The sequence below is a fragment of the Haliaeetus albicilla genome, chromosome 1 (assembly GCF_947461875.1).
Source record: "Haliaeetus albicilla chromosome 1, bHalAlb1.1, whole genome shotgun sequence".
Taxonomy (NCBI): Eukaryota; Metazoa; Chordata; class Aves; order Accipitriformes; family Accipitridae; genus Haliaeetus; species Haliaeetus albicilla.
This window is the reverse complement of record NC_091483.1, coordinates 60,609,810-60,626,279: the sequence shown is the minus strand read 5'-3', so window position 1 is coordinate 60,626,279 and position 16,470 is coordinate 60,609,810. Positions and strand designations below refer to the sequence as shown.

General features: G+C 34.8%; 1 protein-coding gene across 6 annotated transcripts in view; it reads right to left on the bottom strand.

Moving 5' to 3' along the window:
• The window catches only part of ARAP2 (ArfGAP with RhoGAP domain, ankyrin repeat and PH domain 2), a 134,390-nt gene that overhangs the window by 22,275 nt on the left and 95,645 nt on the right, over positions 1–16,470 (bottom strand). For all 6 annotated transcript variants that reach the window (XR_011326143.1, XM_069792080.1, XM_069792095.1 and 3 more), the window contains 3 exons: positions 10,603–10,677; positions 9,347–9,464; positions 4,716–4,844 (listed from right to left, as the gene is read on the bottom strand). Coding sequence is in view for 5 of the 6 variants with exons in the window: in XM_069792080.1 (XP_069648181.1) it covers positions 4,716–4,844; positions 9,347–9,464; positions 10,603–10,677 (322 nt within the window). In the remaining variant the exon portion in view is untranslated. The remainder of the gene's footprint in view (positions 1–4,715; positions 4,845–9,346; positions 9,465–10,602; positions 10,678–16,470) is intronic.

Here is a 16,470-nt window from a genome sequence, read left to right as displayed (position 1 = left end):
ATACACAAAAGACCAACTTTCATTGTTTGCATAATTTTTTCTATTTGTGAAGAGCGGTATTATACAGCCACAGCTAACTACACAAATAGTCATGCTTTGGAAGCGACACTTGCTGTAATATGTACTAATCAAAATTACGTATTTCTTCAATCTTCATACATTCTGTTAAATGAGCAGTCAATATCTTCAAGTACTGCATCACATGCACAAAGCAAGTATGAGAGGTGATGAGGGAGAATTAAGAATTTGCATGAAATGTCACTACTGATGATAAAATGCAGGGTCTAACAGAAATATATTGCATGGTAGTTTGCAACTACCTGTATTTCAGTATTATGTTTTTTGCTCTTCTTTTAAAGAACCTGTAAACAGTTATTCCATGTGCGACTATTTAGGAAGATCCCCAACATTTTAATAGTAAAAAATGTATTAATGCATTAGATGCACAGTTGTGCATGCACAAAAAGTACGGGAGTGATATCCAGTCTCAAACACCCAATTATGCAAATAAACTTTAAAGTGCATACAAAAAAACCAGTTAGGTTGTATTTCAAAACTCAGAGTCAGATTCTACCATCGTTTGTATGGTGTAGAGAGACTTTGGGACTAACTTGAAAAGTTGTATCTCAATCCCATCTTTCATACTGGTTCAAAAACAGCTGTTTAAAGAGTCAGAATTAAATTATTCCTCCTACTAACCCTAATTATTTGCAAAAAGAAGATAATTAACAATTGTGAATCTAATTCCCTCTTACTTTATATCTTAGTACAAGTTGAAGTTATGAAAAACATTAAAAAATATAATGGAAATTAAAAAGATAATAAAATTCTTTGATTTCATTGAATAAAACCAACAACATTCTAATCAGCATGCTTGCCATGAAAGGAAAATCTCAAAAGAAAATTTCCCAGTATTTTCATTAGAGTTTAAGATGGAATCTAAAGCCAGAATCAATACATTTCAACAATTAAAATCAGAATTTACTTGGATTGACTCAATTAGAAGTGCAAATATACACACACAGTTAAAAAAGGTGCTAAAATATTCCCTCTTTGCCAATACGAATATTTATTTCATGTTCAGAATAGAATATCAATCTTTATTTACACAATCATAAGCTTTTTTTTTTAAACCATACCAAATGAGAGTAGCAGGATACTTCCACTTCTGTACCAAAATGGAAGATTTTCAATTTCTGCACACATCTCTTGACATGACAAAAACTCATTCTAAACTTCACAACATTCCCACCACAGCAAATCTATCAAACACTTGATACTTACAAGGATCTTAGAAAAGCCTGAAGGAGAAAGAATAATAATCCTCTAAACTGATGATATTCAACATTCTTTAGAATCCAGTGTTTCATAAAGTAAATCTAAAATCATCAGGATGTGTCCTAATCAGAATGATTTTTCAGATATGAACTTTACAAAACATGCAAAACTTTCTAGAACTTTGCAAGTACTAGGAACTAGATGCACGCAAGCCATTCAGGATTGATCCACCTATGGTTTAGAAGTTTGCCTTTCAAAGAATATCTCTGAATAACAGGCCCTGTTCTCAGAAATCAATACTTCCCACTCAAATTATACAATGCTTACTGGTAAAATTTCAAGGACCTATATACACACACTTTATAGTGAATCTATTCCCCCATATTCTTCTAATAAATAAAACTTTAATGTGGGAAATTTTCAGGTAAGGAGAAGAAAAAGGGTCTTGAAATAGCTGTACTGAGTATCTCCTGAATAGCTGTACTGAGTATCTCTTATACCAAAATACAATGCACACCTTGGCCTTCTGAACAGCACTTGAAAGAGTGCTCCTGCAACAAGCATGAAAAGCTATAGAATAAATTGTCAAGAGAGTAACTAAAGATCTGGAGTAAAGTTGAAAACTCACCATGAATTTACTGAAACATCAATACAAACACACACTTTTTTCTCCTTGAAAAGGAAAGTTGATTTCTAGACAAGAGAAAATACACATCTAGACCTCAACATAATGTTTGATATTGCACAACATGAGAAATTAGTTTAGAATGGACAAAATTAGTATAATAATTATGAAAAAGGAGAATGTACTATGTATAAGGAACATGGGAAAAGTTGCACTGACAGGGAAGACAATGGTAGGTTGCCAAGATGAAATGAGGCTAATAGAGTTGTTCCTTTAGGCTCACTATTGAACCAACATTATTTCAAATGTCATTAAAGTCTCTGGAAGAAAAAGGAGAAAAGTGCCGATGACACAAAGCTCTGAGGTAACATTAATAGAAAAAAGGTAAGGAATATAATAATTTAGTCTGTGAGATTCTAACATAAATCAGAGAACCACGGAAAATTCATGGAATTCAATTATAATACGATCACAGCCCTATTAATTTTACTGAGACGGAGGCGGCCATCCATCCACCCAGTTGTCTATTTGTATGGGCTGAATCCACTGTTAAAAACCATACTTCAAATAGTAATGGTTGGACATCTGGCCTCGGCTCTACTACTCAGTGAGGAGGATTATCCACATAAAGAGTGTAAAAGACTGAAAAGATTAAGGTCTCCCCTTTTTCCTTCAAGCTAGCAGTTTTTTCTTGTGTACTTTCAGATGGAGAGCCCCAGCATAACCAGAACTGCCTCCTCCTCTAGACACTGGGAGCATCCCTTCCCCAATGACCTCATCCTACATCTTTTCTCACTCTGACACTATCTAGTGATGCAAGTACAAAGTTTATCTAAAAGAAAAAAAAGGTATCTTTTTGTCCTGAAATAGCTGTTTACTTGTTTTAATAGTGCATACAGATGCAAGATTAGAAATACAAACATAAACACATAGATTCCTGCAACTACAAGATGTGGATGAATGGTGCAGACTTTCTGTGCATCTTTGCCTACACTTAATATATACGCTGTTTTGCTGAATCTAATGAACTTGCTCCTCAGTATTGCTAATGTTTCAGAGTAAATTTATAAGCTAAAAATGGACTAAAAAATTCTAATACTGTGTTTATTTTAAACATTATTTTATTATAATAAGATCCAGTTAGGAAAAGTAACGTTTTAGAAATTAAAGTATGTTCACCATGTAAAAGTTCCTTAAAATGGCAATTCTACTCTCAAGAAAAGATTTTGTAATACATGAGATTACTATGCCATGTACAACTTGTAGAGGTCAACACTGTAAGTCTGCAACGTGGCAGAGATTTTTCCCTTCAAACCAATAAGAAAATCAATATAATTTATTGAATAAAAGTTTTAATTATTTTAACACACACACACAAAAAAGCCAGGAAATGTAAACATTCAATCAAAAGCCAGTGTGTCTACACTAAGGTCAAACTGAATAGAACTGATGCAAACAATTATTGTGGTGGGTTGGGAGAACAAATGGATGTAGAAATTAGGAGAGAAGGCAGGCAGGCAAATGGCAGCTCTCCCCTTTAAATAGTACATTTTGTAAATTGACACTAGCCTAATCCTTACATGTTCTCAGAGCAGTGGTTCACATAATCCTTATGATCTATTCCCTTTTCTGATTATACCTCAACACATACCAAGTGAGGTGACGGGAGTTCATATATCAAGCTTTTAATGAAGTAGGCCATTTCTCTATTCACTCTCTGCTATGACATGTTTAGAGATAGTGAAACTCAAACATAAAAGTCATAAACAGCACACTTGTTAAGGTTGGTTTATATTTGTGTCATATGCTTTTACAGGAATAAAAGATGATGAGAGAAGGCTATTACTTTCAGAAGAATAAGCATAATAGCATAACTTCTTGAAATCAAGACAGAAGAGATATATAGATGGAGAGATAAATACCTCTGTGTATGGGGAAAAGAGGAAAAGATTACATATTTGAGTAGGTCATTAGATAACATCAGATGGGCATTAAACCAGGCATCATGCGTCACCATCACATGTTTTACAGTGACAGCATACAGGATTTCAACTCCTCAAAAACAAGATAGTGATTTTTGGACATGCTTAACTTCTAAACTCCTGCTTACCTCAAAGCAAATACTACATATTATTATACGGGAGACTTAAACCCAGGTATTATGTCAAAAAAAAAAAAAAAAAAAAAGGACTCTATCAGCTTGTAAGTCATATTTTTCCACTAAGTATTTGAGCTATATTTCCTTTCAAGGGTCAGATCTAAATTCCTCTTCCTTTTTAGAGGCCACATACTCTAAGTCTTTCAGCTGCTTGAGTATGTCATTCAAATTAGCTTTGTAGTTTGGAGGCATCAGATTGTATAACAGAAATTAGTGTATAACATACTTACATAATTATATGTAAACTACATGTTTTATATATAATGTAAACATTAAATACACAAGATATACATATACAGTCCACAAAGAGAGAGTATAGTGTAGTATGTATGTGGATGGACTATGCAGCACTGTACTATGGATAAAAGAGCAGTCTCAAGCTTCACAGCAGAAGTTCACAGACTGTGAAGTGAATGCAGAGTTTCTGTATACTTTATGTTCAAATGGGAGAACTTACATTTTATAGAAACAAGAACATCCATAATTTTTATGTTTTAAAAGGAAGTCAGCACAACTCTCAGTAAATCATTAATTTTTATAAAGTAGTAGTAATTCAGATGTTCTGGGACACTTTGCCCCAATGAAACAGCTACAAAGGAATTACCATCCTCATGTCCCCACATGAAGTATCCAAGGTCTAAAAAAGATACGTACCACTGTAGAGTTTTATCATGTCTGCTGTTAGAAATCTCTTTATTATCAGATATGCAGTGCCAGGCTCTGGTAGTGAACTCCAGTGAAGAACTTGTTCTAGTACATTCTCTGTATAATGCAGAGGACGTTCTGAAAAATGCCGGAGAAAAACACAAAACAAACAACATTGAAATTAAAAAAAAAAAAAAAAATAAAAAAAAAAAAAACAAAGCAAAAAACCTCCAAAAAACCAAAAAACAAGTTTGGAGGCCCTTAGAAGTTACACATACTTATACACAACACTGTCTTACTTGCAGCTATAGAAGAAAAACACTGCTTTCAAAATAAGACAATTAGGCACTTCATTGACTTTCTGCAGCAACACCTTTGCTGGCAGGGTTTGCATATGTAATGAATACCAAGTTAAACAAGCAGTAGTCAAATGTTCAGTGACCCTTTTGTATTTAGTTATGAATATTTGCTTATGTAAAGATGTTAAAACACTGCTTTCACATTAAATACAAAAGTTAGAAACTATCACAGGGCATACCTAAATATGATCAAACAGAATCGAGACCTACATCTAGACTGGGCCTCATTGGTCTAGGCTCAATACAAAAATGAATCATCACAGTTATCAAGTCTCTGCTATCAAAACCCAAAGGTTTTGGGGCAGTCACAGTGAAAAAAAACAAAACTAAACCTGATATAGATTATATTGCCTGTTAATGATCAAAACAGACTGAGACAGACTCTTGGTGTCATTACATTCCTTTTACTAGAAGAAAAAGTATGTGGTCTTACTAGGTCTTCTCCCTGTTACTGTGGTCGGGGAATTTCCAGACTTGCACTGTTATATACCACGCTCATACGAAGAGAACAGCAACATTAAAATACCAACAGATGAAGGTGTGACTAGACTGTATGTGTGCAACACCAGTTGCTCAAACATACATTTGTTGATAGGTATCATCCATCCTAAAAGAGAAGCTCTGAGACCCTTTCACAGGATTGAAAAACTGCAGTGATAAGTCCATCCAGCACCCCATACAAACACCAGTTCATATAGCAAATGAAAGTAGGGAGGATCTTGCAAATAGTCCCTAAATCCGCATTGCCAGATCCAGCACAAATCTGAGTGTGACATTTACTGCAACACAGCCTGAGGTATCATACAAGGCAGCGCTGATGTGGATGGAGGGAGACCATACAGTTTCCCTCTCCATTAATTCTTCCTCCACACATACACACCTGAAGGCTTTCACCTGCTCAGCAGTGAGCACCTACTATAATTCATGAAACACAAAAACCTTAACGATGGCTTTGCAGGCTACAACTTAGACCAGTGGATCCAAGTGCCACTTTATCTCCAAAGAGAGAATTTTTTCCAGAAGTTGTGAGTTCCCATTTGCATACCAGCTTATGTGGGTCAGGCCTTGAGAGGAGCTGGGTACAGCTCCTGGAAAGTCACACCTGTGTGACACTGTCATGTTGGGTCAGGCAGTCTAGCCCTGTGTCTCTTGTGTACTGAAGGGTAAAGCATGCTGCCATAATCTCATTTTTCATTTCTGCTAGGGTAGATGAATATGAAATGTCAACAGCTGCTTTGGGACTGTCCAGCACTACACTCAAGCAGAACATATTTTCCCGAACACTGGAGCTTCAGAAAGCAGCAGCTACAAATAACACACTTAAGCAACAGAAAAAACTACCGCTGTTTTGGGATGTAAAAAAACTACCTTACCTGTAGACTTGTTATACCACTTATATAAAGATTTTAGTATTCAGACATGACAACAAAGCAGCTTAACAACAATACCATTCTGTAGACAGCAGCTCGATCCCTACTTTGTAACACCCTTTCTTGTGGCCCTTTTGTTTTAAATGGTCAAACTTTTAAAATTTCTTTTCAACTTTTGGGAAACTGGACTCTGATGTGATAAAGTTAAAACAACTTGTTGCCTTTGTACAAGAGAGAAAAATCCATTTTAAGGAGAAGAACTTTATAAATCAAAGGCAGGAAACACTGGTAAATCACCACATCTTCCTAGAACACCAGCGCTCCCAGAGTAAACACCTACTGTTTTATTTATAGTTACATTTAAGACCATCTGTCATCATGGATTACACGGTACATAAATCATCATGCTGAAATGCATTAGCTATTTTACTGGCAACACACCTCATTTACAAACTACCCATCAAGCACAAATTACCAAAAAAAAAAAATACACCCTATTTTGGAAAAACATATGGCATTGAATGTTCTGCATTAGGTTTGAAATAATTGATAATTTTATCTACTTTTCTATATGCAAATAATTTAGTTGATTTTTAATACTGCAATTTTAGTATTTTGAACAGCAAGCAGTCAACACATACATCCAATTACCCTTTTACTTAGGTCATCATAAGCTGGTAAATATCCAAAACCAGTCATTTTCACCCTAAACAACATTAACTATCAGGAGAAAATTATTTTTTAGAAAATGTAAGATTCTAATTTTCTTGCCTTCTCAGGGTTCGTTTTCAGGGCAGTATATCTTAAAAAGTAAAATAACTGTCAAAACTTCAGGATTGAGTGTAACAAACTGAATATGACCATGCACTGGACAGGTACCAGACCAGGGCAGGAACACAAGCAGAAAATTAATTTCTGTCAGAAAGACACTGTGATCATTAATGTACATTTGAAACAAATAAGCAAGCTTTGTTACTGTCATGACATATCATAATCTCAACTTATTTGTAAATGCCTTAGATTAATTAAAGTTCAATGGCAATTGTTAGATAACGCTAGTAAGATCAACTTGCAGCTTGCAGCAGGAGTCTTCCTAAGTAAGTGCCTCTTACTACATGCATTATTTTTATTTTTCAACATTATTAATTCAGTTTGCCTGTTCTGAAGCACAGATTCTTCCAGAAAGTTGTCCATGAAGAAGACATTTCATCAACACAGTCTCTACTGATTGGAGCCAGGTGCTGAATTAGGACTTCAGTTTGTTTTTTTGCTTGTTTATTTTGGTTTTAAAACACTTGTATGCCATTTCTACTTTCCATTGTAAACTCTTGTTTCAATGGGATACACTCTAATCCCTTGCCAATATTTATTGTCCTATATAGGGCCTGTACTGCCTCACTCTAAGCTTAATTTTGCTCATTTTCCATAGTTATCAGCTCAGACATTTCTAGCCCACACTAAAATACTAGTTGTTGCACCCAAATATCTCAAGAAGCTGCTGTGGGAACTATCTTTTGTACTTACTTTTATGTTCTCTTGGCCATATCTAGTTTAGCTTTCATTTGCCTGTAAGTGTTATATATCAAGTTTAAGAAAATAAAATCCCCTCTTCAAATTTTTCCATTACTCAGTCAAAAAAAACAGGATTTCTACAGTACTTGTACGAGTTATCAGGACTCTTCTAAAGATCACAGATGCTAGCATTCTTTGTCAGTTGACGCCCACATCTATGAATCTGGAAATGAACTCGTAACAACTCTACACAGCATCACCACAAGACTGTAAAATGCAAAGAGGGATCAGGATCATTTATTTTAAGTCAAAAAGGAGACTGCACTTCCATTCTCATTACTGATACTGCCAAGGTCAAGACTGATATATCAGGAATATTAGTAAATTTGAAGAGATTATTGTAAGCACATCTGAAAATCGAGTACAAAAAAACTATTCAAACAATCTTGGAACATTTAGTAATCTTAGGTTTCTCAATTTTCTTATACTTTTCTTTTTCCTTAACTTGAAAATAGGTATCTTCACTACAGAAATAAACTAGTCCACAGTCCACTTATGTAACATGAAAATAAGAGCAGCAACTTACTAATGAAGTGCAAACAGACGTTCCTTTTACTAAAAGCGTATTTCTGTCCCCCTTCTTCAAAAATCAGATGACATCAGTGAATATTCATCAAAATACAATGTTTTAATTAAAAAAAACTCTATTACTTTATGTTATTTTAAGTATCTCTAATAATAAAGTGCAAGCTCCAGCACGCATGAAGCACTCCCAATGTTAAAACCTCTTTACAGCTCATGAATACTGTTGACCATGTGACATTTGCTCTTGTTGGCAGCAGAACTATATTTAAAACAAATGTTTCAAGATTCTGCTCCATACACCATAATGCCACTTGCCATAAACACAGGATTACACAGTTTATGCCTCCTTTTTCATCCACACACATAAAATAATTGACTAAATAAAAAAAGATCCTTTCCCCGAAGTATTACATGTATTTTCTCATTTCATTTTCTGAAAAACATTATTCCTTATAAAATCAACTGCTAACATTCTAATGAAAATAAGTTTCTTCTTTTAGACTTATTGGTAAGAGCTACTTTTCTATAGCTGATGACGAATGAACTGTGAAGGAGGGTAATATAAAGAACATTTTTTCAAACCCCGATTTATAAGCATTTTAAAACAATTCATCATATTATTTCTGGCAAAGTGTAGAAATAAATCATGCAGATGCCCCAGTAACCAAATGTAAAACAATGGCATAAAGGCTAATTTTTGTTTTGTTTCTATAAACTTTTCAGTAACTCTTTAACTAAGCTTTGGATTATGTTAAGTATTGAAAAATAAAAATAATAAAATTTGATGAACACAAATAATTTAAGTGTCACTAACCTAGTTCTCCATTTTCAAGTACTTCAAAAGTAGCCCAGATATCATCTTTGCTGGGAATAATATTTTTGATTCCTAAAACATCATTAGTTAATTCTTCTGCTTCCATCAAAGGTGATACCTGTAATACAAATTGAGTCAGTTTATAATATATTACAATTACCGACTTCTGATTTATTTTTTCAAAATCTTCCTCCTTGCAACTGATGTTTAAAAAAAACCAAAAAAACCCAAAACCAAACAAACAAAAAAAAAAGGCAGATATACTGAGTTGGAAACCCATAAATTATTTGTCAGGATCCAGCATGCTTTCCTTATTTTGTTCCATGAAATCAAAGTTACAATTTTTAACAGAATGATAACTTGGTAACTTGAAATTCCTTTTCTCTACTCTTGAATAATTAGGGGGAAAAAGAAAAGCTTTGATATTTTCTCTTCAGTATGGGAAGGTAAATATTACAGAAGTACAATTTTTTTATTTTAGCAATGCATTTCCCATTTTTTTATTCCAATTAAAAAAAAGCATGTCTTGCATGCATGTATGTGTGTATCTACATATACCACGTACCACATATATGTACAAACATAAGTGTTTGAGAGTCATATGCTGAACAGAACAGAAAGGAAACAGAAAGGTATAACATTAAAAAAAAAAAAGCACTGCCCTAAATTTTCTGCTTCCTTCTTAACAATATCTGTCCTTTGTCATTACAGAAATTAATTTTTTTTTTCCTCAGCATCCAAACAATAGAGCACTACTACATGGAGACGAGCTTGTTTAAAATACACTATCAGATACCAGGCTGAAAAATCTCAATACTAGTAAGCAACAAGCTTTGGCTTCTTAGCGCTTAAGGAAAACAGCCACCGGCAAAAAGAAAAATCAGGAGGAAGGTCATTTAAATGGCCTTGTACTATTAAATAAAACCAGCATTCACTGTGTACTTGTTAATGTTTTTGTGTGTTGTACCCATAGAGCTGCGATAATTTATACCATGGTATACTGCAGTAAAACCAAAGGAGGACGTCTCTCCTTTAAAATTGTATCATACAATTCTCCTTAAAAATGCATAATAATAATCAGTCTTTACAAAATCTAGGTAACACAGAAAATTTAAAAAAAATATTTAAAAGAATAGTGATAGATATGCATTTGTATTTTCATTATGTAATTACATAAAAACATGTATGAAAATAAATTTGGTATACTTAATGAGAAAGTGCTTAGTAAAAACACTGTATCACTTGTATACACTAACTCTGATTATAATACTACAGTCTGGCTCCTTTCTTTCCACGTAAACTTCAATCAGCAAATCTCCAGCCTGGGAAACCTAAAACAAAACAATTAAAAAAAATTAGACTGTCTTAAAAATATTTTAAATATCCTTTTAAATAGGGAAAGTACAATTATTATCTAGTAGATGTGCTAGAACCTTCTGAACTCAAACTTTTTTTTCCACCAACTTATCTATAAAAATAGTCCAAATGTTGACTCTAATGGGAAAACCTGCACTACATTCACTTTTATTTGACTAGTGTAAGGAAAAAAACCCTATTCACAAATTCAGGAGGAAAATGCAAACCCTAAATCCAACAGAATCATATCAAACGAAATGAACACATTTTACAAATACCATTCAAGAGCAGGAAAACTAGAGGACATAAATATAAATTTAAAATTTCCACTTATTTCAAGACTGCAAAGTCTAAGACATGAGTGTACCTTAGTATCTTAAACAGCCAGAACCATAACTGATTTAGGGGTTAGCCAGGCTCACTTCAGTGCCAAAACAGATGACCAGAATTTAAAACCATGAAAAAATACAGGACAGGAACCCCAAACTAAAATGAGTTAGTTAAAAATGAGAGGAAAAATTACAAATAAGAGAATATTTCAGTCATATAGCCATGTGTACATATCTGGATAATCAAAATTCATTACTACAAAGACTACATTTATGATTATTAATCACAATGAAAATGTGTCATTAAGTATTTAGAAAAAGGAATCAAAACAAATGCTCCTGGTATCAACCTCTGTTGAATATAGCTCTTCAAATTTGTTGGAGAGATAGCTAAACTTTAGATACAATGCTAACGTGAAAAAATTAGATGATAAAGCAAGTGTATGACATAATATATAATAGTTTAATTACTCAATACCAACAAACATAATTTAAGAATGCCTAACAATATGAAACTTACAAAGAAATTGGAAAGTCAGTAATTTTATGATCAAGGAGAAAAATCTGATTCATGACAAGGAATTTAGTATTTTCCATTGTTACTAGATTTGCTCATCTATGGCAATAAAATTATCTTTGTGGATGAGAAATTACTTTACCTTTCTACAGTTAAAAATGTCTCCTGTCTTGCCTGCTCTAATTCCCTTGTGGTATAGACATAAGCATCGTCAAAAGATTGTAATTCATCCCAGTTTCTAAAACTAAATATATCGTGATGATCAGAGCATAGGAAGAAAAAATACAGCAAAAAACTCGACCTTTCAGGAGGTGTACCCTTTTATTAATAAGCCGATTTAATAATCGAATTAACATTAAGAATGACAATTTGTGTCTTCTTTATGAGAACAGTATTCACAGTGATGCTACTTATTTATATATTACTACAAACAGAGGAAGCGTTTAAGAACAGTAAAAAAGCTGCATCATATACAGAATAAGATACAGAGAAAATGATAGCAACAGGCGAGCTTTGTGATACATTTTGACTAATTTACAGAACCTAAAACTACATTTCTATAGAAAAATAAATGGCAGAACTCAATTTTAGAGAACATTAACATTCTGAAAAATGGTGACTTTAAAGTTAGTTTAGCCTCTGAGAATAGAAAACTAACGGAAACATTTGTGAGGAAAAACATTACAAAGCTACTTTGAAGAAAGCTACTTAATTATAGTGGCACAGACTCAAAAAAGCTCATTTAGTTGTAAAATTTGCTTTTCAGATGATATTACAGAAAAAGGTTGGAAATAAGAATGAAGCTGACATTTGATTCCCACTGGGCTCATGTAAACAACCGTATGGAGAAAATGTGATATAAATTACAGCAGCAAACTGAAACAGCTGGCCTAAGTATATGGTGGACAGAAAATGAAGAGCAGCTAATGAAGTGCCACCCGGAACGGAACTTCAGTGACATTTCGAGACATGAGAACTTCCAGGCCTTCAGCAGAAATTTGGTTCAGTTGTTCTTCTCTGAACACTCTGCATCATCAGCCCAGAGATAAAACTACTATAGCAACCTATATACTCAAATGTATTAGGTATCCGCATCACCGATTTTCCCACAAATATGCGCATGTTTTGATGCAATAATGTCACACTATCAGATGTTAAATGGAAAGGATTCTTATGCACAATTCTTAATTGCAGCTGCTTGAGGTCTAAGTTGCCAATCACCCGTGCTGCTACATCACTCGATCTGCACCATGTCATCAGTTTTAACAGTAACTGGAAGTCCATCCAAAAAAGTTCCAAAGAGCTATCTCTCCTGCATGAGCCTTAAGTCCAATCTCCATGCTACATGGTCTGCATATGCAAGTCTTCAAAATGCATGGTCTCAGAAACTGCTTACAGGCTGAATGATGGTAGCTACTGACAGAGGAAGTAGAGCAGCTGAAAAAGAATGTTTCAGCATACCCTTTTTCTTTCACTGAAATAATGAAGGATATCAAGTTAAAGCTACACCATTCTAACTAACCACTGTTCCTATTCTGAAAATGTTTATCCCATTTCAGGTCTGCACTGGCAAATACAGCTCATGACAAATGGCTAGGGTCTGGCTATTCTTTTTATAGTGTTAATGAAAGCATCAAATGCTAAGTTGGACTTAACAACAGCAGTTTAAAAGAAGTTTATATGGCCAAGCCTGGTAAAATATAAAGTGTAGGCATCCATACAATCTAGTCTTCCAAAATTATGAGTAATTTGCACTTTATACTCATGATAGAAATTATAAATGTAAAAATACAACAAAGAGGAAGGTCAATCTTTTTCAAAAGCACTTAGTGTTAGTCCAGGTTTGGCTCTAAGGTATTCCCTCACCTGTTGACAACACCATGCATAGTTAGGGAAATGTTGAATTCTTCTAGAGAAAAAGCTATATATAAAATCTCAAAACATCCTTGTAAACCACCTAGAAGAAGCTTCTGTAATCAGTGGGCTTCAGGCAGTAAATACTCTGAAATAACAGCAAGTGCGCAACCTTTGATGAGAATTATTCCCTTCTGCATTGAAGTGGTCCCCAGCATTAGACATCCATGCATTTCACATGTTACATACATATACAGTCTCAGAAAAAGGTATTTTTATTTGAAACAGTAGTTACATTAATCATGTCTGCTACAGAAAAATTGGCAACTGGCAAAAAACGTTCCACAGTTTAATTCAGATGGGAAAAATGTTCATAGTCACAATCAAATTGCCACAAACGACAGTCAGGCTCTTGAGAACTCCACTCCCCAGTTGTTATATTAAAGGGGTAATAGGCTCACATAACAGAGAGAATGAAGTCCCTATCCTTAAAAGCAGTTCAAACTTCAATTTATCATCCATTAAAAGGTAGAAGTCTTGTTCCAATGTCTACTGCTTATTTAGAAAGCTGAAAGAAAAAGGCTGCTATCTCTGGGGCAGGTGCTCCCAAACAACTGAGGTCTCCTGAGTTCATATTTGCTATCTTGACTTCTGGTGGCTCTTTTTCCAGGAAATGCCATACAGAGTAAAGATACCAACGATTTGATAAGATCCAAAACCATTTTCTAACTCAAACTCAGCATTCCATGATGTCTTCAGATACAGTACTGACAGAGATAAATTAATAAAATCCAGCAGCTCAGTTACTATTTTCCTCGTAACAGGTTGTGAAAACATGTACTGAATATTAAGAATTCAGGTTTTCCAAGCAGGAATCTGGAGTCACTTAAGATACGCAATTTTAAAATACCCCAGTGACCAAGTCTGTTCTAGGAAATTTGCATTACTTATTTTCTTTATAGGGAGAACATCAACTACAGCTTTAAGTTGAGATCATTGTCCTGCTTGGGAAACAGGGAAGTCAATTATTCTGTATAGTATTTTCCATTTTATGCCATTCAAGTCTATATTAAAGAATAAATCCATAAAACAATACACACAATTTTTAGTGCAAATCCATTTTGCCCACACAATACAAATAATATAGCATAAAATATTTGATTAGGTCTTAATAGTAAAGTATTTCTAGAAGAAAGTGAAAAAGGTGGTACTATACTGCAATAGTTTTTCATTAATAATCAATTTTCCCATCTCCTTTTCACGTTGAGATTTTCTAGCACACAGATATTTCTGATCTCATTTTCCTTTCTTTATGTAGCAGTTCATATGGAAATCCAAAGTGTTTGGCCACGTAAGCTCTTGAGCAACACAAAACAAGACTAAACAGATTTTTCTGTGTTTAATTTCCCAATAGCAATCCTCAAAACAATCACTCATGTACATGGGTACCCAACGAATTAGCCTTTTCTATTAAAACATTCTTGGTACCTAAAGTTTCTTTTCTTACTAAGGACTGGTGCACCTCGGTAAAGCCGAGGAGCTCAATCCATCTAACCATTAAACTCATCCAGGATACACTCTGAATGCACGCACTGCCAAACCCAATAATTTGAATTCACGTTTCCAAGACAGTGCCATAACGGACAGGCTCTAAATTATTCCAGGTGATTGTAAAGTTGTGGAAGGATTGTGAAGGGGTGGAATCAGATACAAAGGAAATAATACACTCCACTGCAGCTTATAAAGCTGTACCACATGGTAACCACAGATAAGTGAAGAGAAGGAAAAATGCATTCAGGTCAGCCCTTACCTTGCTCAAGGAAGTATTTAGCCTCCTCAGTCCTCATCTGCATATTAAAATGGAAGAAAATGTTCAAGTTCTCCTTTAGAAAGTATCTTAAGATGATGGTTTGGCTCTGTGAATCAGCATCTGACACACACGTGTTCAGGCATGCAAGAAAGGGAGAATTTAAGAGGCTCCCTTCCTTCAGCATCCTAGCTCCAGGCTAGGTCAGTAGGCTCCTTACGCAGCATGTTGACTGTTAAGACTCCAAGTCTCCCTTCCCTACCCATTTCACAAATAACTTAAGTGCTTAATCTGGGACAGAACAGTACATGTGGGATCCAGGAGCCTTGCCCTAAATTCTTACATAGAAATACTGTTCCTTACATGACGCAATGTCTGAGTTCATGCCACCAGAAACCTAACAGCATGGGCCTGGAAAGAACCAGGGCACACCCTGGTCAGGCCTCTGCCCTGAGCAGCTGGGGTCCCAAGATCACAGAGCAAGCCAAGGAGTGCTTCTACACCTCAGGCAAGGTTAGCTCTCGTGCACCTGAGGCCTTTGGACTTTCACAACTCTTTGTGGTACACAAACACAAGGCCGGTTGCCAGGGGAAGAAAAAAAAAAGAAAAAAAAAGGCACCACTGAGATGGAAAACATAGCTGTGGTGTAACAGCTTACTCTAGAAATTACCTGAGAAAGCACTTAATGAATACAGCAAAAATTTACAGATAAACCCAGGTGGTAACACGATTCAGTGAAATTTAGTATCAGTGACATGTCGTATCTAGGAGACTCTGTAGTCCAGCTGAGATTCTCTCACACATCATATCTAAGTATTTAGCACTTATTTACCACGTTCTTTGGAGAACTTTTTTTCCCATGGGATGAAAAAAATAGATTTTCAAATGTATACATTTAAATACAATTTCTAATGCACTTCTTTTTAGCCCCCTCTCTCCCTTTAAACTAAAGTAGGAAGTGCCATTTTCTTCAATTTTGTAAGTTCTACTTGAACAAGCATTCTCTCTGAAACTGAAAGTAGTCATTTCTAGCGATATGTTAAGAATGAATGATAACAAATTTGACAGTAGCACACCACCTAATAAAATAAGAATCCCTTTCACTGCTGCCTTCCAAATTTTAAGTACTATAAAGCACTGCAAATCATCCCTTACTATTTATGAGGCCTGAATGGATGAGCAAAGAGCTCCTGGCTGAACTCAGATGAACAAACGAAGCGTGGAAGAGCTGGAAGCAGGGGCAGGTGACCCAAGAAAAGCA